Source organism: Podarcis liolepis (genome assembly GCF_965112155.1).
Source record: "Podarcis liolepis genome assembly, chromosome: 14".
Classification (NCBI taxonomy): domain Eukaryota; kingdom Metazoa; phylum Chordata; class Lepidosauria; order Squamata; family Lacertidae; genus Podarcis; species Podarcis liolepis.
The window spans coordinates 48,256,547-48,278,707 of NC_139569.1; the positions used below are offsets into that span (position 1 = coordinate 48,256,547).

The 22,161-nt window shown below is 48.3% G+C and overlaps 1 protein-coding gene across 7 annotated transcripts in view; it reads left to right on the plus strand.

The window, feature by feature from the left end:
* The window catches only part of CGNL1 (cingulin like 1), a 90,362-nt gene that overhangs the window by 31,560 nt on the left and 36,641 nt on the right, over positions 1–22,161 (plus strand). For 4 of the 7 annotated variants that reach the window (XM_083475589.1, XM_083475587.1, XM_083475586.1 and 1 more), the window contains 7 exons: positions 11,588–13,224; positions 13,759–13,853; positions 14,190–14,283; positions 16,145–16,246; positions 16,760–16,908; positions 18,363–18,498; positions 20,026–20,238. In XM_083475589.1, the coding sequence (XP_083331715.1) occupies positions 11,608–13,224; positions 13,759–13,853; positions 14,190–14,283; positions 16,145–16,246; positions 16,760–16,908; positions 18,363–18,498; positions 20,026–20,238 (2,406 nt within the window). In that variant the 5' untranslated portion in view covers positions 11,588–11,607. The remainder of the gene's footprint in view (positions 1–11,587; positions 13,225–13,758; positions 13,854–14,189; positions 14,284–16,144; positions 16,247–16,759; positions 16,909–18,362; positions 18,499–20,025; positions 20,239–22,161) is intronic. The other 3 variants (XM_083475590.1, XM_083475591.1, XM_083475592.1) reach the window with 2 other exon arrangements.

Below are 22,161 nucleotides of genomic sequence, written 5' to 3' on the forward strand. Positions count from 1 at the left end.
GCTAGCAAGAAGAAGTTCCTACTTCATGCTAGCCATTAAAAATGGTAACCCTTCTTTGCAAGATTGCTTGCATTTCTGATTCAGAGCTAGCGGCTGTATTTCAACTGGCTGGAGTTGCTAAAGCCGAATGTGTTTTAGAAAGTTGAATCTATGAAGTAAGGACAAACTGACTCAAGGAAACTATGGATAGTCAAGCTGATTCCAGTAAACTGGGTACTGTGTTGCATACTGCTCCTCTTTGGTGGGGTACAGTAACTGATCAGCAATTCATTTTTGGATTTTCCTATGGGGCTGTCATGATGAACTTCTGAATTCCAAATTTATAACTAATCTGCTAAGATTTAGTACCCAAGAATCTAGTAGCCATTGGTGGACCTCTTCTCCGGTGTTAATTGGTCTACTCCTTTTTCTAAACAAACAAACAAACAAACAAACAAGAACAACACTCAATCTAAGCTTGTAGCCATCCTTACATCCTGTGGCACAGTGAATTAATTCTAAACTGCAGGAAGAAAATGTTCCTTTGCTTTTTGGAGGCTGTGAGATCTAGGATTGTGAGGCGGTGGTGAAGTTTTCTTGTAAACCAGGCATGTCCAACAGGTAGATCGTGATCTACCGGTAGATAAGTAGACGTCTGTGGTAGATCACTGGTAGATCACTGGCTCCCCCGCAAAGAAGCTCAACAACTTTGGCTCCCCTAAAAAAAGCTCAACTTTGACCTGAACCCCCCCAAATAGGGCTTTCCTTCCTAAGAAAAGCTCAACAGCCTTGACCTGAACCCCCGAAAAGGGGGTAGGTAGATCACTGCCAGTTTTAAACTCTGTGAGTAGATTGCAGTCTCTTGGGAATTGGCCACCCCTGCTGTAAACCAGCGTAGTAATTATATCAGGATTCAATATAAATAACCATTATAAGAATACTGTGGAAATTGTATGTTGGTGAACTGGCAAGGTTGTTTCCAACCCAATGATTGGTGTAATTGAAAATACAGTTGCTCTATATTCACTAGAATTGGGTTTTTTGCTTTTGTTTCGAGTCCAGCCATGTTTGCATTTTTTTGAAATTCTGGGGGAGCTTTACCACAATGGAGGCTGGACTAGAGAAATCAGCCTGGCTACCTGGGGAAAAGGAAGCAGATGAGATGGGCCAGAAAGAGACCACTTAGTAACTTAGTAAACTCAAACAATGAACGAGTTAACTTAGTAAACTCAAACAATGAACGAGCTTTGTGCCTGCACATACAGTCTCTTCCCTCCTCAGTGTGCTATGATTAAGCCTGGAAGTCTTTAGTTAAGCATCATTTCCTGCTCATTCCAAACTGGAAAACTATATTAGACTCAGACCAAGCCAAAACCTCAGTCCATGGTTTGAAGTTAGTTTAAGACCCTGGCTTCTTCCAGACATGGCAACCTGTCTCTAGGTTTAGGTTCAGTGGGAATCTATGGTTAATTAAAGACTTCCTGACTTAACACAGCATGACAGGACGGGACAGTGCAAGGATGGGGAGCATATACAAAGGGTGAACCAGATTGCTTGAACTGGGCTAGAGAACAGGTTTGAGGGGGAAAGGAACTTAGAAGCAGAATGTCCTGAACCCCAACGTACATGGAGGTCAGTCCCACTGGTGTACACAGTTCCCAAGGGAAATGCTAGAGAGTACTCAGACAGTCCAAAGTACTCAGACAGGTCAAAGACCAGGCCAAGTCCAAAGTCAGGCCAGGCTCCCGCCTCTGCAGCAGATCCAGGGTCAGAAAACCTGCGGTCAGAAAACCTGTGGTCAGTCCCGAAGTCACAGTCCAGTGGAGCTTCTGAAGCAGCCAAGCCGTGGTCTATCAACATGGAAAGCTGAGCAGACACAGATTCTCTGCCTTGCTTCCCTTTTATCCTTCCAATTTTGACACATCTGGGTTTGCTCTAGCTGAGCAACTGTGTCTCTGCACTCGACAAGGCATGTGATCCTCACCTAATCCAGCTGTGTGACCACAAACTTTCTCCTAGACCTACTGATCCCTGTGATCCCCACCTGGTCAACTAGTGAGCTGGGTTGTGTTCCCTTGCCTGCCTCAGTTTCCTAGAGCGCCCTTCCCACTGTTCCCAGCGCCCAGTGTCTCTGGTTTTGCTGATATGCCCCCCCTCCCCTGGCTTCTGTGAACTGTCAGCTGCCCCCTTGCCATGTCCTGTGCGTACCTCCTAAGTCCCCAAGCTCCCGTTCCCCATCTTCTGCTTGCCTTGGTGTGTACCAGCCGTGGCTACAGCCCTTGCCAGGATCCTGTTCCCCTTCCTCTGCGTCCTGCCAGTTCATGTCACAGAAGGAGGCAAGGGCTGAAGACAGGCAGGCTCAGGGGACCAGCCAGGTAGAAGTATAGGAAGCAGCCTGACACTGAGTCAGGCCACTGGCCCAGCTAGTTCAGTGCTGCCTAAGCTAACAAGCTGGGAGTGGCTCCCCAGGGTTTCAGGCAGGATTCTTTCCCCCGGTTCTGCCCAGGAATGCCATGTCAGGGATTGAACTTGAGACCTTTTGCATGCAAAGCAGATGCTCTACTGCTCAGCTCTGCCCCTTCTCCAAGAGCTGATGACCAGAGTGAAAACAGCAGCAGAAGCTTCTTTGGGTGGGAGCTACTTGAGGCTGCAGCCAGGGAGTCCAGGAAAATTCAGACAATTTAGGCAGTGCTGAAGTGGATGTCTTCAGCATGGAGCTCTTTGATCCTTGGCCACAGAGCTGATAGTGCGTTTCTTGTTTTGCATTTAGGTTCCCTTTAGGGGTGGGTTGGACTTTACAGTCATTTCGGGATTGCTCTGGAGAAGCTTGAGTGTGGTGCCGGCTGCCTCTCCAGTCTGACCTGCTGCCTGGAAAGACCTGCTTGCATAAGTTGCGAAATATCAGAATGCGATTGAAGTTCATTTGTAGAGAGAACAGATCACATTCCTGGGAGTGCAGTGCAAGCCTCTGTGTGGGAGGAACCTGGGCAGGGCGCAGCAACAAGTACAGGATGTGGCAATTTTCTGTAGGGTTCTTTGGGGTCTGGTACAGGGTGGATTTGACATAAATTGCCTCAGGCTCAGCACTGGCCAGAGTCAAGCTGGAAATTCTACAGAAGACATGTGGTCTCCCAAAGCCCATGAGTTTCTTCTAATGAAACTCTTTATTTTTCCATTTACAGTGGTACCTCGCAAGACGAATGCCTTGCAAGACAAAAAACTCACTAGACGAAAGGGTTTTGCGGTTTTTGAGCTGCTTCGCAAGACGATTTTCCCTATGGGCTTGCTTCGCAAGACGGAAACGTCTTGCAAGTTTGTTTCCTTTTTCTTAACACCGTTAATACAGTTGCGACTTGACTTCGAGGAGCAACTCATAGAACGTGGTGTGGTAGCCTTTTTTGAGGTTTTTAAAGACTTTGGTGATTTTTGAAGCTTTTCCAAAACTTTCCCGACACCGTGCTTTGCAAGACGAAAAAAATCGCAAGACGACAAAATTTCGTCTTGCGAGGCACCATTGTAAATGCTGTATAACAATTGACAATAATAAAATAAAAATACACATGAATACAGTGGTGGAGCAACATGTTGCAGCCCCCGGAGCGGAAAACAGGCGGGGGCGTGGCATGTTGCCCACGGGGGCGTGGCGCGTGGCTGGGGTTGCGAGGCATGCAGCATGTGTCGGGGGGGGGGGCAGCCGCGATAGCACCCTTTCCCCAAATGGTGCCCGGGGAGGTATGCTCCCCTGCCCCCCTTCGCATGCCAGTGCATGGATACAGCCGTAAATCACAGGTATATAATGCTAAACTCTCTCATTAATAGACTCGGCAGATCGGCCAGGGAGGGACTGTATAGTGGGATCTGTTAGGTCTTCCTAATAGAAGAACAGTAGAAAAGAACCTGGAAGACACCTCAGAGCTGCTACAAGGGCAACATCTGTTGTTCATTTGGGCTTTGCTGTATCTTCCTTCTAGTAAGTTGGAAGGGAAGACATTAAACCTTGCCAAACAGGAAGTCTTCCTATATTTAGGGATAATTTACTGTCCCAAGTGTGGCATTCTGTCTTTCCAGGAGAGGCTGTGAGGGATGGGGTCCTGTGCAGATCCTTGGAGCTCTTTGAAAACTATATCCAAAACCCGCCAACCATTGATTTGGTCCCTTCAGATCCATAGCTAGCTGGTAAGAGGACAATTCTTTCAAGGAAAAGAAGCCACAAGTGGCTATGACTCTATTAAAGGGGGAGGGGTCCTTAACCCTTTCCACACAGCCCATTTTTCTGATGAAAACTGCCCTCCCTGTCCACCTTTCCCCACCCCAAGTGGTAGCAAAGTATTATGGAGAGGCAATTTTGACTGGAACATCAGACCGCTGAAATTATTAGCCCCCTGCTCATCTATTTGAAATGACAGCCTCTCACAGCTGCGTTTCATGAGGGACACCCCCACCCCCTGAGAGGCACATCTGCCACGGAACAAACAGTGTTGCTCTGAGTATAGGGCAGCAACATCATATGCTAGCAATTAATAATTGTTAATAGCCAGTCTCCATTTCTGAAGGGGCCCCTTGTGCGCCTTTTGGTGGGAGCTATTTTGGCAGAAATTCAAATGGATCTTGCCAGGTTCTCTTTTTTTGCCCTTTGATGCTGGAGAAGTGAGCATGAATTGGCCGTCTGCTCGTGTCTTCATTCCGCCTGTACTTACAAACCTAAGTACAGTTCCTCGGTTTCTCTGTCTCCCTCATCCAACCGCTGGGCCTGGAATAAGAGCACCCCCTGCACCCCCCTCCCCATAGTTGCCTGCCAAAGACCGCTTGTTCTGAAGTGTTTCCTGTTTTAAAAGGGAAGGATAAATAAAATAATTTTCAGTCATAGAGGAAATCCAACACTGGTTGGTTGCCACAGGGCCAGAGGAGAGGCGGCCGTGAGGAAACTGGTATGGCCAGGCGATGGGCTTAGAACATCGCTTTGGTGGCCCTTTTGAAGTACTGTAAAGAATTCCATTGCCTCTTGTTATTTTGGAAGGTGGCAGCAAGATATTTGTACATATACAGACCAGAAAAAAGAAATGTACAGTGGTACCTCAGGTTAAGAACTTAATTTGTTCTGGAGGTCTGTTCTTAACCTGAAGCACCACTTTAGCTAATGGGGCCTCCTGCTGCACAATTTTTGTTCTCATCCTGAAGCAAAGTTCTTAACCTGAGGTAATATTTCTGGGTTAGCTGAGTTTGTAACCTGAAGCATATGTAACCTGAAGCATATGTAACCCGAGGTACCAGTGTATGTAGAATAAAACTGCCTCCTGGCTCTTGGCGATGGCTCCTGCTGTGTTGGAAGTCTGCAAGTGGAGACAGAGTCTGGGCAGCATGGGCCAAGGCAGGACACACCTGGAGTCTCCAGGGCGAGGTGGTTTGCTTGCCTCAGGCAGCGCTTGCAGAAGCCCCTTTAAAAGAGCTGCAAATTGTCCAGTTGTTTCATTTTTATGATGGCCTGAAGGAGGCATCAGAATGTGTCAAGTTGTCTCTGGGAACAGAATCTCCCATGTTCAACAGGCCCAACCTGGGAGCTTATCTGGGGTTCAGGAGGAGCACCCCCTGACCTGCTCTAGCCTCTCAGCGGAAAGAGGCGTCCCAGGCTGCAGTTCCCACCTTCGGCCAGAGCTGTGGTGGTGGTGGTGCGGAACAGTGGCTACAGCCCTGCTTTGGTGGCCATCAAGTCCCAGGTTCAGGTTGTACAGCAGAGTTGAGCCCTGGAGAGGAAAAAAGGCCGGGCAGGTGCAGATCTGGGGCAGCTGATGTTTCTTTTGGAGCATGGCTTCACCCAGGCTGCTGGCACAGCACCATTCCCCTCACTGCTGCTGCTGCTGCTGCTGCACCCTCAGTGCTGCCCTCTGGCAGCAGTCTGGACACAGCTGTAGGCCAGTTGCAATGGCAGGGATGAGTGCAAAGGAGGGGGCCTGGATCTGCCAGCGGGGGGGGGGGTATCAAGGACAGGGGCAGTGTGGCATTCTGCCTGCAGTTGCAAAACCTCTTGGGCTGACCCCATCTCCTTCCCTTCCAGCCATCTCCATGATTTGTGACAGTGAATCACATAAATGGACCGGCCAAGGGATCTCATTCTGCACCATCCTCTTCCCCACTCTCCTCTGTGGAGCTCTTTCCCCAAATACATCTCCCCAGAAGTACCGTATGAAGCAGCTGAAACTTTGCCTAAGAAGCTCTTTTCCCCCAAGCAGCCTGTTTGTTCTTTGCTTTTGGGACAGCAATGGATTCCCCCCCCCCTTTCTAAATCCATCCAGTCAGGTAGAAAAATGTAAGGAAAGAACTGTAACTGCATCTTCCCTCCCTCTTTTTAAGATGTTGGCTGCCTGCAACAGGGCCTCTGAAACATTCGCAGCTGGGTTTCAGTACTTGAGAAAATTGGATTTGAATGCTGATTCTGACACAGCTGATCCCAAGCGAGCAGCTGATAAAACAGATTTTTAAGAGCTACTTAAATGCTCCATCTTGCGCAAGTTTTTTTCTACATATAAGCAGTTCCAGGAGCAAACAGTGCTCCCAGTGCAGCCTTCTGTGATGTTCCTTCTGGCCTGCAGTTTTCCAGCCAGCAAAGTAGTAGCTGGGTTGGCTTGGATCGGCCTGACTGATGTAGTGCCTGGACTGACCTGGGGAGAAAGGAAGTTCTTTCTGTTTGGAAGATGAGCCAGAGACAGTACTTCCTTGCTAGATTTGGGGATTAAAAAATGATACCTTTTGGCCATAATGCAAGTCAGTGCCAGTTACTGGTTATTCAAAGTGTCTCCAGAACTAGTAGAATATATTCTGCAACTCCCTTTGAGTATCAGTCTTTTTAGTTTATTTATGGATTTATATCCACTTTCCTTCAAATATGGTTAATAAAAAAAGAATAATTCATATTCTAAATATTAAAATATGCAAATATTGTTGCTCATAATATGAATAAAATGCAAGAGCAGCAGCAGAATCAGTAAAATATACCAGAAGCTGGCAAAACCTTCAGTCACAATAACAGAGAGTGAATACTCTTATTGGGCAATGGGATGCCAGTGGATGGCTTAGAGAGCAGTACAGAGCAGCTTCCCCTAACCTGGAGCCCTCCAGATGTTTTGGACTGCACTGGTTGGGGTAGATGGGAGCCATTGTCCAAAATATCTGGAAGGTACCAAATTAGGTAGGGAATGTTAGTATAGCTCCTTAACAAAAAGGTGCCAGGTGGACAGACCAAGGGAGGGAGTGTCATGGCAGGCCTTCTCCAGTTTCCCACCTGGCAGACCTCTGAGCACCTGGAGAAACCTCTGAGGGAAATCTTAATTGCCAATGAGGTTCATGTGGAGAAATGCAGTTGTTTGATCAGAGGGTGATGAGCCTTGGATGTGGCCCTCCAGTCTTCTCTGTCTGGCCCTCAGAGTTCTGCTCCTTGCTACACCCCTGCGTAGGGCTTCTCTGCATCCTCCTCAAGAGCTTTTGTCTGGATAGAATGTTTCTTCGCACTGTGATTGTGCCTGGTGCTTACCTGGATGGAGGGATGTGGCCGTCCGCATGTGGAAACGCTCTGACTTTTCCTGTAAAGAAATGGGCAATATTGTTGCTGCCTCTGCTTCTGCCTCTAGCCCCACACACCACTGGCATGTCGCTCCTATAAGGTTGCCAACGTGGCCTTTGTGCTGAAAAGGGTCCCCCTGCCCTGCTTTAGATCTTGCTACATCCACCTGTTTTGGATTGTTACCCCTCATTTCCTGAGCGGTGAGAAGTCCAGGGTTTTGTTTTCTTTGGCGCCGAGAGAACAGTGGAAACTGAAGTGTCTTTGTATTATTTACAGCTAGTGAGCTTGCAAAAAGATAGGATTCCCAGAGCCCCCAAGCCTGCGTTAGATTCCCAGAGCCCCTAAGCTTGTACCGGTTTCTAGTCAGCTCCATCAGAACTCTCTACTCTCTTTAAATTTAAGGTGCAAAACTGGTTCCAGGCCATTGCTCTGTCCTCCCCTCTCACCAGCCGGAGGGTGCCACCTTCTCAAACATTTACAAAACCCAGCTGTTGCATCAAATACAATCAGCTTACAAAAAGGCAGCCTGTGACTTCCTTGGCCTGAATTCAGACTTTCCAGGTGAAAGGGTTTTTTTTTTTGCTCCGTCAAATTTGGCATAGTACGAAACAGTGGATGTGTTGTCCTGCTAGGCAGAGAACATCAAAAGTGTTTCTTGCCCCCCACTTCCTAAATTGCAGCTGACTGTTTTTAGTGCCAGAAGATCCTGGGAGTTGCATTATTGGCCTCCAAAGTGTTCAGGCGCATTACTTGACAGGAGAGGAAGCAATTTGTTCCAACTAATTTATGAGGAATAAGCTGGGGCCTGCTGATCAGGGGCATGTTGCTGCAATGCCAGATTTAGGGTGGTATGGGCAGTCCCCCCCCCCCAGTATGCCAAGCTGTGGGGGGCACAAAATCAAGAAGACCCATAATAGAAAAGATCTATTTGGGGGCACCAAATTTTGGCTTCGCACAGGGCGCCATTACGAAAGACTACCAAAGTCTGTCCCTGGCTGCTGTCCCAGGGATGATATATCTGTTTTGCAAAGTGGACAGGTTTCTGGAATGTCAAAATAATTCCAAGGAAGAGAGAAGCTTTGTTTGGTTGCAAAATCCTGTGCAGAGGCAGTTCTTTTCTTCAACGAGCCCCAGATTGGTTTTGTGCATTTGAAGAACATTTGCTGCACCTTCCTAAGAGATTAATGGTTTCTGTTTCATTTCTGACAAGACTGGCTGTATTAATAGCTGGAATGTGATACATTATTTGGACCAGATGCCTTTGGGCTTGGAAAAATTCTTTGATCCTGAAGATGTCCCTGGTGAAACAGCTTCTTCCTCCCCACTTTAGGATGTGATTGTTAAGAAAACAGTACGTGAGCCAGTGTAAAATTGAACTGAGTCCAACTACTATTCCTATCTTTTTATTATTTGATGGGACCATACAAAGTGGCTGTGCCTGTTTGTATCTGATTGGAAGAGGTCCATGTCAATAAAACTGCAGCCGTAGATAACTTAAGAACCGTACATTAATGTGCGTTAGGCATACCCTCAAGATTTACAACACAACACACTGCAAAATAATTTGGCTACTTTATGCTCTTACCACTCAAAATTGATATTGTTATGCCTCTATTTTATTTGCGAAACTATTTAAAAGGCATCAGCACACTGAACAACGATAAATAAAATTCCCCTCTAAATTAACACATTACTGAAATTTAGGGCAAATTAAAACAGAAGGCCATGTTTTTAAAAAGGAAAATTCCACAGCCATTGGATGAAAAGCTCAAGCTCCTAATTCAGTTTCCAGCGTTTAAAATATATTTGATACAGATGCCAATGCTTGTGCGCAATAAAAGAAGGTTGGAGGTGGGGAAAACAACTCACAAACAGATTCAAAATCTCCCTATAATGTCTGACTGGCCAGATTCCAGAAGATGATTATTTCTATTGCAATAAAAGCCATTGCTAGCACCTTAAAGAATAACAGATTCATGGCACAATCATATTCACAGACTCATAGAATTGTAGGGTTGGAAGGGACCATGAGGGTCAACTAGTCCAACAAGGCAGGAATCTTTTGCCCAACGTGGGCATGTTTACTTAAGTCTTATGCTCAGGTGAGTGTGAATTGAGTCGTAACCTTACTCTATAGCATTGACTTTCATAGGAGGAGCTCACTTTGATCTGTAGCATTAATTAGATGCTGAAGGTTCAGGATGGGTGTTGCTTTAAAATGTTAGAAATGGAGAATTCTCTTTATTCTGGCCTTATTGGCTGTTGCTTTAATAGTATTATGATGTCAGCCCCCCCATACCCAGCCAATATAAATTATACATTGTTTCTTTTTTACAATCTTGCTTCAAAATCTGTCAAAATGGACAGAACATTTTGTGGATATCCAAGGGTGCTGGATCTGTCTGACTGCGATTAGATTGGAGGCACCGTTTCCGGTGTTGTCTTCTCTCATAATACCTGGAAGTTGGAGATCTTGTGGGAGATGTGATTGTGCAGAACAAACAAAGGGAAGCTGGAAGTGTGGGGAAGTTCTGGGGAACTGAGAAATGGAGGCTGGGAGCTGCAAATGTCATTTCCTGCAGTTGTTCGTTGTCCACCTGTGTTTTCCTGTGCATTTTTGAGTTTCTACTCTTCATTCTGCAGCTGGGACAGGGCATGATGCTGTAGCTTGGCGTGTTCTGCTCTGAGCATGGCCACATGGTCTTCTCAGTGACGACTGTTGGGAAGCAGCAGCTGTGTCCTGGTTCCTCACCCTTCTGAAGCCTGATATGGGCAAAATGTTGAGTTGCCCTTTGGCCACTCTTGCCCCAAGGTGGTCTTTGATCAAGTGCCAAGAAGTGAGACCTGCATGGTGCCACAGAAGCACATTGGCTACAGGAAGGGCCTTTTCCTATTTTGTGCCACATGTAGTTGCTACAGCCTTACTTTCATGGCCAGCTGACGCTCCTGTCTGACTTGGGATGTGGAGTTAGGAGGTCACCAACTAGAAGAAGCGGAACAGCCAACTTTTGTTCATGGAGCTCTAGAATGCATTCATGGCAAAATGGAATAAGGCTGTAAGTGCACATCCAGCAGGAAGTGGGATCCTTCTTTCGGGCTTGTATTACTTAAGAAGTGCAGCAGGTTTGCATGTGTGAATGGTTAAACCTTTTCATCATACGTGAAGTTGATGGGCTAAAGCTAGGTTGGTGAAGGCAGCATTACCTGACTTAGGGAAGGAGCTGTCAGCTTGGAAACATGAGTAGACTCTATGTATGGTTTGGTTTGGGCTTGCTTCTTCATGAAGAGGGGAGGAAGTGGGGCGTTTGGAAGCTGGGAAGAGGATCTGGGCCTAGGGCATCTGAGGGGACTTTCTCTCTCAACATGTTCCCTCCACAGACTGAGAGTCCACCTGGGGAAGCCTTTGTCAGGTTAGGCCAGTGGCCTTTGCACTCATGGTATTGTCCAGGAGTGGCTAACCCATAGTTTGGAAACCTGATCCAGCACCCATTTATTCTGGCCCACCAAGACGCTATTAATTTTGGCAGCACTGGCAAAGAATAATGTAGTAGTAGTAGTAGTAGTAGTAGTAGTAGTAGTAGTAGTAATGGCATCACAGTGAGGTAGGCAAAGGCTAGTGCCCTGGTGATGAAGAATGAAAATTGCTCCCTCCTTCCTGAGATGAGGAAGCTGTGTGTGCCTTTAAGAGTTTGTGAGAGAGGCTGTGGGGTGGTTATACCCACTGCCAGCATCCAACCCTTGGAGGTTTAGCCAAGGGTGAAGGCAGCACTCAGGCCAATGATGGTTGGGCAGTCCTCGTGTTTCCCTTTGGAACTCCCTGCTTGAGGAGATCAGCCAGCCTTGTTCTTCTCACTTCCCACTCCAGCCCATTTCTGTTCAAGGACTGAACTCCCTTTTAACCACTGTATGTGGTAGATGCATTCTGGATTTTCCTCTGCAGATGCCCAATTGTCTTGGATCAACCCCATATGTCAGTGAAGAAAATGATGGTATGATGAAGATGAAAGTGGCTCGTTTCCTCTACTCACGTATCTGTTTCTTTCCTCTTTGCAGTGCTTAAACCCATGTGAAGAATGGAGTCCTATGTGGGCAGCTTCAGGCACATGCAGCAGCAGCAGCAGCAGCAGCAGCAGCAGCAGCAGCAGCAGCAGGACTGTGGGATCCACTTCAAGCTTGCAAGCAATGTGCCTCCAAAGGCAAAGAGTGCACTGAATGCAAAAGATGGGTCCTATGGAGTCAGCATCCGGGTCCAAGGGATTGACGGGCATCCATACATTGTGCTCAACAATGCAGAGGGATGTTTGCCTGACAGTCACGTAGCACCTGCAAATGGTCCACAGGTTGCAACCGAGACACCTGATAGGTCAGTGCTGGACTCCAGTTCTGCTCCTGAACTGGGGAAGAAAACTGGCGAAGAAAGACAGTGTTTGGGAACTTACAGCACATTGCCAAATAAGTTTAAAAGCCTGCAGGCCAGTGTGGATGAGGGAGAGAGCAGCACCTTGCATTTCAAGGCTGGGTTTGCCCAGTCGCCCAGTCTGTTGAACTTCCAGAGGCATCCTGAGCTTCTGCAGCCCTATGATCCTGAAAAGAACGTCCTGAATTTGGAAGGCTTTGAGGCTCCCCCATCCAGTAAATCCAAATCTCTTGCAGATGAAGAGAAACCAGACAGCAAACATTGGAGCTCACCATTGAAGGTTGCTTCATTAGATAAAATGACCCTCCAGTGTGTAGAACTGGCCAAGCCCAAACCAAAAACTGTGAATTTGACCATGCCTGCAGTAGGGGCAGACCAAAGCAAGCAGGAATTGGAATGCCCCAGTGTTGTTGACACTCCTAATGGAATGCATGGATCACATTCTTCTAGTGATGGATCTCCATCTGCTATAAGTCCACCCACCTATCAGGAAACAAGGAAATGCAGACCTGATCTCCTTCCTTTCCGCAGGCAAGATTCAGCAGGATCAGTCCTGAATGGCTCACGGCGGTCGTCGTCATCATCAACGACCCCAACTTCTGTTGCTTCCCTGTACAAGTTCTTCCTTGATGACCAAGAGTATGCCATCTATGCTGACAATGTTAACAGGCATGAAAACAGAAGGTATATCCCATTTTTGCCTGGGACTGGTCGCGATATTGACACTGGTTCAATTCCTGCAGTTGATCAGCTCATTGAAAAGTTTGACCGGAAGATGGGTCCTCAGAGAAGAGGCAGGCTGGGAATCAGGAGCAGGATTCACCCAGATGACCGTAAGCGGTCAAGGAGCGTCGACAGTGCCCTTCCCTGCGGGCTCAAGGTGAATTCCAGTTGTTCAGATGAATTTAGTCAAAGTTCGGCAACGTCATCCAAGCATTTACTACAGCCCTCTAAGGTTTGCCTTCAGAAGGTGTTCTCTTCAGATCAGAAGTCAGTGTCTTTTGGGGATCAGGTTTCTCCTCGGTCTGTGGGCAAACTCCAGGCAGCAGCAACAGCAGCAGCAAGAGATTCTCCCAGCAAGCATTTCAACTCTTTGCAATATCACAAGCAAAGTAAAATAGTCAGCGAGAGTTCGGCTTATAAATCATCCACACTTCCAGGCCAGACCAAGAAAAGTGAAAATAAAATGGTGACTTCCACTCTCTTGTTACCAAACCGTATTGCGACTCCGAAACTGCCTGTGAAAACATTTGCTTCTGCTTCAGGTGCTCAGGTATGTTTGCCAGAGTGTGATCTGTTGACATGATCCAGTGACAGGATGCTGTGCTACAGAGATGCAATTTTGGACATATGCATGAAAGAGCTGGTTATCCCTGCACCTTGTGGCCTCAGCCACTCGGAGGTGAGGTTGTTGAATGGAAAACTTAGAGAGACAGAAAGGGGGAGTTCAGCTAAGCAGCTTCCATGCTCTGGGGAGGTAGTGCGGGGTGGTGATGGCAAGTTAAGACATATTTAGGAATAATTCACATTTTTGGATTTTGAGCCATTACCTTTTTGAAGGCAAAGTATCAAATAAACAGAGCTCTCCGGACACAGAAGTCCATTTCCCCTCCTGACTTTGGCATCAAGGCAGTCATTTGCAAATCCTCTTCTCTGCAACTTTGCAAATATTCCTGCCGCACACCTCTCAGACCATCCTATAGCACTGTTTTGGGTTCACCCTGCTTGTGGCACAGAGGCTGTTCTGTCTGAAGCCGAAGGCTTTCCTTGCAAGGGATATGACTGATACCTGGCTTTGTCTTTCCAGGTCACTCCTGATCTGCTGAAGGGCCAACAGGAACTTGCACAGCAAAGCAACGAGGAAACAGCTAAGCAGATTCTCTACAACTATCTCAAGGAAGGGTTAGTGGGCTTGCACAAACTTGTAGCTTGTGGAAATGGCATTACGTTGAGGACTTGAGCAGATGAATATTTGATATTTGGGACTGATATGGTGGCTGTCTCCAATTAATACATTACACCCCCCTCCCGATTTTCAGTCCTTAAAGCAACCTTGAGGTCTAGGTAGGCATCTCTGATTTACTACCAGGAGGTACAATTCCACTCTGATCTTAACCTACTAACATCTGTGGCTGAGTGTCTTTTCATAAGATGGTCACTGTAGGAATTGGGGGCTTTCAGGTGACTGTGAGACATCTCAGTCATTGCCTTGCTGGCTGACGTTTGTTCATGTTTCAGAAGCAGCGAAAATGATGATGCAACGAAGAGGAAAGTCAACTTGGTATTTGAGAAAATCCAGACTCTAAAGTCCAGAGCAGCAGGGAACTCACAGGTAAAGTACACAAGGAAAACAAGGTTGTCTCTCTCTTCAACTTTCTTGTGTTTATCCACATCCCTCACCTTGTTGTGTGAAGAAAAAAGATTAGGGCTCCTCTGGGCAACCCTGAGGCTTGAGCACCCACTCTGATTTGCTTCCAGTCCTTATTGTTCTGATTTGTTTACAGGGCAGTTAGATGGCAATGAGTGTTCATCCTGCAGTCATCCTGATTTATTTGCAGGATGTTTGCATGCCTTTCCCTTAAATATCTCTTCATGTTTCCATGCATTTTCCTGTCACTTTCAGACTACAAAGTCCATTTCTTTTTTTAAAAGTGGATTTTTCATGCTAGGGTGACAGAGCAATATAATCTACTTTAATTGAGCAAATCTAAAGTTCTGGAATGTGCATCCATCCTGCAAAAGCGTGACAGTCTGAATTCCTCCTCACTCTATAAGATCTAGTAACTTGGCAGGGATTCTGCTATTTGGATCTCTGTCCTTTTTCAGCATGTAAACTCCAGAGAATAATGAAGCTTCAGACCATGCCAAGCTCCATAAGTGTGTTGGCGCACTGTTAAGCTGGCAAGCTGTGCTTTGTAACTGTTACACACACTTTTTATGCCTGTTCTTTGTTTTATGTAGATATCAATGGTTAGCTGAGCACTATCAGGTTCAAATGTTAGTTTCAAATTTAGGCTGAACTCCATTGAAGTAAAAACATGATCCAAAGGTCCATTCACATGTGATCCTGCCTTATGTTAAGCATGATATTAATACAGGAAATCCTTCTGCTAATTGGTACTCAGTGTTGAAGATGAAAAGGGATGCTGTGAGGTGAAACGGGGGAGGGGTGATGTTATGTATTCAGTGGTCTATGTTCACCTGAGCTCGAGTCTGGACTAAGGATCCTGAGCCCCTGCGTTCTGATTCGATACACGCTATCCAATCACGTAGCATTAGGGTTTGTGCTACTGGCATTGGCTCTTAAGCTCTGAGTTATGATTCGCTGCTTGCGGGGCTTAGACAGCCAATCACGTTGAGAGTGGGTGTGGCCCAGGCCTCCAGAAATATAGTTGCTTTGCCCTTCTTATGCCCCTGATCCTTTTGAGCTGAACTTCAGCCTCAGTCATGACTGAACCCACCTACACTTCACGGGAAGCCCCTCCCTTTGACCATTAGGACTAGGGCTGGGCCTGCGTGGGGTCCTTGAGACCCCCTGAGTTTAGCTCTTGCAACGGATTCAGAACCTGGATGGAAAATGAGAGTTAAATCTGCTGGTGAAAACAAAAGCAAAACCGAATGGACAATTTTGTTTCAGGCCTAGTTTAAGAGGGTCAGCTTCGGCCTGAGGGGGTCCCTTGGCAAAGGGGCTCCTTGTTTGCTTATTCGCTTGTTTAATTTATATACCACCTTTTCCTCCAAGTAGTTCAAGGTGATTTACATGGTTCTTGCCCTCCCTGTTTTGTCCTCACAACAACCCTGTGAGGTAGGTTAGGCTGAGAAATGGTGACTGGCTCAAGGTCACTCAGCTTCATGGTTGAGTCAGGATTTGAACCAGGATCTCCCAGGTTGTAGCCCAGTGCTCTAACCATTACACCACACTGGCTCTGAGTTGGACCCAGTGGGCTTACCTAGGAATGGTGGGTAGCACCAATGTGAGTGGTCCTTCTCTGTGGTGCACGCAAAGGACAGGACTCCCTGGTGACACGTGTTCCGCCCCCCCCCCCTACAATACATTATTTAGATATAGTACAGTGATGCTCCTTCAGGGACAGTGTGGGATAATCAGACCTGCTCCGAACTGAGGCATTGGCTCTTTTAGAACAAAACAATCTATAGATTTTTCAGAGCAAGGATGTGTTCTTTGACTGTAGGCCTCTGATACGTCTGCTTCAGTCAAGGCGTTGATGGAACAGACAAAGGAGCTGGAAAAGGAGGTTTCTGATCTACAGAGGAGGCTGGATTTGGAAGTCAAGGTAGGTTCCCATCCACCCTGTTGTTGCATCAGTGCTGTGCGCTGCACATTGCTCTGCTTTCTCAGGGAGAAGCAAAATTGTTTGCATGGGCAGGGACTGTCAGGGCAGCTTCGCCTTTGCATCAGAGTGCCCTTCTTTGGGGAGCCCATACCTCTAGGTTGGGCCTAGGCTCTGTTCCCCACCCGGGTCCAGGTAGCACCCTGTCTGCCCGAGAGCCAGTGCTGGCCTAGTTGGACCAAGGGCCTCTCAGAATACAGAAGCTGCCTAAGCTGGTGGGGGCTGGCTGTGGATGTGGCCCCGAGCCCTGAAACTAGGGCTGCTGCTGGTGCCGAGCCCAGCTGCTGGGTACAGTGAATTTCTGCAAACATTACTATTTAAAAAGGGGGGCACCTCTTATTATAGTAACTCAATGTAGTGCCTGCCCCTTTTCTCAAAAAGGCAGCATTCTTTCCGAAAAGGGCCCGCCCCAGCCTCTTTCCGGCATCTTGTCTTTCTGATCTCCCCCGTTTGCAGAACCAACAGAACATTACAGATGAAAGAGATGCAGTGAAGGCAGAGTTGAGAGTGCTCCAGCAGCAGCTGGAAAAGACCATAGAAGATAAAGACACCTTCCGGAAGCAGCTGGAGGAGAGCGAGAAAGACCTCAGGCAGCACCTTGAAGAGTGAGTTTTGTGCAAGAGGACTTGCCTGCCTGCCTGCCGGGGTGAATAGTGGGGCGTGATTGTCCGCCCTCTTGGGAATCACCCCGTCAGCCCACAGATCCCATCTTAATCTCCCTCCCTCCTTTGCAGCCTTCCATCAGGAGCCTGATAGGGATCCTGGCTTTAGGGGCACAATGTTCATGCCACTTTATGGTTTCAGTCCATTTCCCTCAAAAGCCACCCTCCAGACTTTGCTTCTTTGCGGCTCTCTTGCTCCTCTCCCAGCCTGCCTCTGCTCTGCGCCAGGAGTGGGGAACCTGGGGGGAGGAGATGTTGCCAGGAACCCCAACTAGCATGGCCAGTGGTCAGGGATAAGGGCAAAGGGAGAAGCTGAGCACTGACTGCAATTCTTTTCCAGAAATGATGAAAAAAGGGAGTGGCCAGAACAGAGGAAAACATCCCAGAAACACAGTTTGGTTTCACCAGATGTTTTTCTCTTACTGCCAAAACTGTGGCTCAGGCATTCCTCCATTGCTATGTTTGTGTAGGAGCTGCCCCCCCCAAACTACACCAGCGGCCTTGGCTTCCCTCTGTTCTCACCAGAAACTCTCCCAAATAAACCAGCCTTGAACCTTTTCCTGTGACTCTGGAGAGAGTTGGCTGAGAGCGTCTTCTTGGGTGGGGAGTTCCCAAGGCAAGGGGTTGGGAGGTCGCCAGCACCATGAAGGCCCCAACTTTCCATTTGCCATTACCTGAAAGGAGGGGACCCCTTTGGCCTTCCTCAGAAATCAGGAATATATACAGTGGTACCCCGCAAGACGAACGCCTCGCGAGGTTTTTTCGTTTTCAAGTTGCCTCGCAAGACGAATTTCCCTATGGGCTTGCTTCGCAAAACGAAGCTTGCCCCGCAAGCTCCGGGGACAGCGGGAAGCGCAGCGCGTCTTCCCCGCTGTCCCCAGACCTCTTTTGAAGCAAGGGGCGGCGGGGAAAAGCTGTCCAGGACCTCTTCTGAAGGCGGGCGGGGGGCAAAAGTCTTTGTCCCCCCTGCCTGCCTTCCCAGGGGCTTTTACATCGCCCCGGACAGCGGAGAAGTCCTCCGCTGTCCCAGGCGATTTTAAAATGCCGCCCGCCAGCATTTTAAGATTGCCCCGGACAGCGGAGAAGTCCTCCGCTGTCCCGGGGTTTTTTTAAAATGCTGGGGGTGGGAAGAAAAGCCTTTGTCCCTCCCCCCCTAGCCTTCAGAAGAGGTCGGGGGACAGACTGTCCCCGGACCTGGTCTGAAGGCGGTTTCCATAGGAACGCATTAATTGATTTTCAATGCATTCCTATGGGAAACCGTGCTTCGCAAGACGAAAAACTCGCAAGAAGAAAAAACTTGCGGAACGAATTAATTTCGTCTTGCGAGGCACCACTGTACATGAAACAATACATGACCAAATATAGGTAGAAAACATGATTCCGTTTCCCTTATGGAGGCTTTTTCAAGTGAAAATGGAGCAGGAGCAACAGCAGACGGAGATCCGGGACTTGCAGGACCAACTCTCTGAGATGCACGACGAGCTGGACAACGCGAAGCACGCTGAGGATGGCGAGAGGGAGATGCTCCTTGGGGTGAGTCATGAGGGAGGCAGAATACGACCTGGGGGAGGGGCCGTGGTTCTTTTTAGAAGAAGGGGCAGGAACCAGCAGGCCTTCTGCTGTGGTAGTCCAGGCCTGAGGGAAGTGATCTCCTATCCAAGGTCCCTGAGGTGAATTGGTGGCACCAGGGCAAAGGGTTCAGTTTAAGGGCCAAACAAGAAGGGATGTTGGAAGATAGCAACTTTTTCCTGATCACTGACCAAGCAGTGAGGCACTGCTTTTCATCCCATAGAACAGGTGGAGAGGGGAATTCTTGTCCCCAGTATCTTTTTCCTCTGTGTGGAGCCAGTGTGGTGGTGTGGTTAAGAGCGGTAGACTTGTAATCTGGTGAACTGGGTTTGTGTCTCCGCTCCTCCACATGCAGCTGCTGGGTGACCTTGGGCCAGTCACACTTCTCTGACGTCTCTCAGCCCCACTCACCTCACAGTGTTTGTTGTGGGGGAGGAAGGGAAAGGAGAATGTTAGCCGCTTGAGACTCCTTCGAGTAGTGATAAAGAGGGATATCAAATCCAAACTCCTCCTCCTCTTCTTCTTCTTCTTCTTCTTCTTCTTCTTCTTCTTCTTCTTCTTCTTAGCGAGAAACAGCTGGGGTGATTTGGGTTGCGAGAATGGTTAAGCACTCTCCTTCCTGCAGCTTCTGCCTGCTGCTACAGTCATATTCAAGGCCTTTTAAGCCTGTGTTAAGGTTACAAAATCTTCAGAAGACTGTGTTTCATCTTATTGTGCCCTGAGCTGGAGTTGGGTAAGGAGATGGATTTGAGCCAAAGCCAAAAGTGCATCTGTTTGGGCCAAGGGAGGAAATCTGGGCTCCTGGGCTCTGTACCAAGCCTGGCCCATCCAGAGAGTTCTTGCTGCCTGCCAGTGATAGAGGCTGAGGCTCGGGGTGGTGGCCTGTCCCATTTCGCCACCTGAAAATCTACATTGAGAACAGGCGGGGGAATCAAATCGACCTAGCCCAACGGTTGAAGTGGGACTCAAAGGCCACCGTGGGGAGGAAAGAGGCCCACTCTGAATCAGGCTGAGTGGGTGCAGAGTCCACAGAGGACAGCCCCTGCCATTTTGTCTCTAGGGATGGGAGGAGACCAGCAGACCTCCTACTTGCTGAGAGGTTGCTGTAGAGGTGGTTTGGGGGGATGGGTTACTGCTGAGGAGGAGGAGGCAGATTTGGCCTCTAATAAGGGCACCATCACTGCACTGCGGTGGCAGTGGCAGATAGTGCATTTCTTGAAGGCTGGACCTGTGGATCCTGCCGCCTGAGGCATTTGCCTCACCTTGCCTCTTGGGTGGGCCAGCCCTGCTGATGCTCTTCACTTATATCCTCTTCTGTGGCTGAAGAGGACTCTGCGGCCTGAGCACCAACAGTTTCAGGTAACTCTTCAAGCTAGGACTTGGTGCTGAGTTTCTGAGGGCCTTGGAAATGACCCTTCTGCTCTCAGTGGTTTTGACCTCTCTTTTTAAGCAGTGCTGGCTACAAGTCTCTTCTTTTTTTTATTGGTGCAGGAGCTAATGCAGCTGAAGCAGGATCTTCAGGCCATCCTGAGGGTCAAAGAACAGCAGGAAGACATCCTGAGGAAGCGAGAGCGTGAACTGACAGCCTTGAAGGGGGCCCTGAAGGAAGAAGTGTCCAGCCACGACCAGGAGATAGACCGCCTCAAAGAGCAACACAGCCAGGAACTCCAGACCCTGAGAGAGAGCTTGGAAGAAGCTACAGAGGTTAGTGTGGTGCAGAGCCAGACTTAACATTCAGCCAAGGCTGTTGTTCATTGGGAGACCCTGGAGGTGAACAACTGGTTTGCTGGAGCAGGGACTAGCCAGCAGCTAGAAGGGGACTCACCCAGCCCAGGACTCTGCTTCTCTTTGAGCCAGGTTGCTGTGCTGGGGTGGCTTTCATCCTGGGGTTCCCTATCACCCGGTTACTCCCCTGCCCCTGTTTGAAATGAGCCTCTTCCTGCTCCCTGGGCCTGGTCACTCCTGTCCTGCTGACACCCTTGGAGTCACCTGGGAGCGGCTGGGGCCATGTCCCTGAGTCATGTATTACAACATCTGCCTTTGCTGTTCTCGGTTCCTGGGCTGACACCCTTCCTTCCAGGGTGGGCATTGAACCCAGCTGGACAGGAAGGACCATGAGGGGGCAACAAAGGCTTTCTGGACTTTTCTTGTCTTCTTTTGGTTCTGATACCTGGCTTGCCACCTGAATGGAGCCTTCATTTGCAGAGGAAGTCTTATCTCTGAAACTGGATACTGACCATGGGGTGGAGGGCAGGGTAGGGGTGGGGGGCACCAGAACATGGCCCTAGAGAGACTTTTGTCCGGTTGAGCAAGAGAAGTCTTATAGAGCAGTTGCAGCCAGAACAGAGGCGGTTGCCCGTGGTCTCAAACAGCTCCCTGCTTTAGTGCTCAGAAGCCCAAGGCTCTTCCCTGTACCTCCACTTCCCTTAATAGGAACTGGGGGAGCAGGGGTAGAAAATTGGGGTTCAGACTCAGGAGGAGGATGTAGACTGGTGGGGAGGAGTGAAGAAGGCCTTTGAAATGGAGCAAGATGATCTCCTGGCAATTATGGGATGCTCTCCTGTCCTGACTTAGGTCCTTTTTAGGGTCCCATAAGCCCTCCTGGGGGGGAGAGGATCAGAGTCCAGAGGCAGAGCCCCCGAGTTGCATGCATAAGGTTCAATCCCAGGGAACCTGGAAAGCGCTGCCACTTGGGTGACTGGACTCAGCTAGCTGGAGAAATTAAGTGGCGTGGTGGAAGGCTGTCCCCATGTTCTTCCCATCTCCTTTGGTGGAAGATTTGTGCTGGCCCAGGATTTGTTTTTTTGTTTGTTTTGTTTTGTTCCTGTAGCTGTTGCTAAGGAGTGCAGAGAGGACAGAACTCTGCACCCCCCCACTTGCCTGCTGCCCTCTGCTGGTGCAGTGAAGGGTACTGTGCTATTGCCCGCTTTGATATAAGATTTAAGTGCCCACCACAGGCACTTCTCTGTTTGTAAAGGGGGAACCTAAGGTGTCAAAATGTATTCCCAGCCCTGGGAATGAAGCCGTTTCATACATCCTGGTGGATTGTACCCCAAATGGGGCCACATTTGCCTGTCCCCCCTACTTTGCCACACTGAGTGGCACATATAAGCCACTTGCTTGTTGCTTCCTGGCCAACTGGTCAAAAATGGAATAAACATTTACCTCCCATTTCAGATACTTTGCTCTGTTTATTTGCTGCATGTTCGGAATGTAAAAGCCAACCTACATCCTGCAGCAGAACTTCTTTGGCCTCCACAGAGCATCCTTGTGAAGCTGAGTCCATGCACATGTAAAAATCTATTTAATGGTCTTGGCAAGTCATTAGACAAAGCCTGCAAGGCACAGATTATCCCTTTAAACACTTTGTGGAAACTCAAAGGCTCTGATGCCGTCATCCTTCCCCTCCCCGGTCAGTCCCTTTAATCTTGAGTGTGCTAGATCCATTCAGTTTTTAATCTGACCAGACCACATTTTCCATTGTGAATATCATATTGCAGTAATAACAATAAGATATGTTAACACAGGCAGCACTTGTTTGCTTCCTGCCTGTGGCTTAGGCATAGGCCACCAATGTTTTGGGTGAATTTCACCAGCAATCTTCAGTAGCAAGAGCTGGTGGGAAGG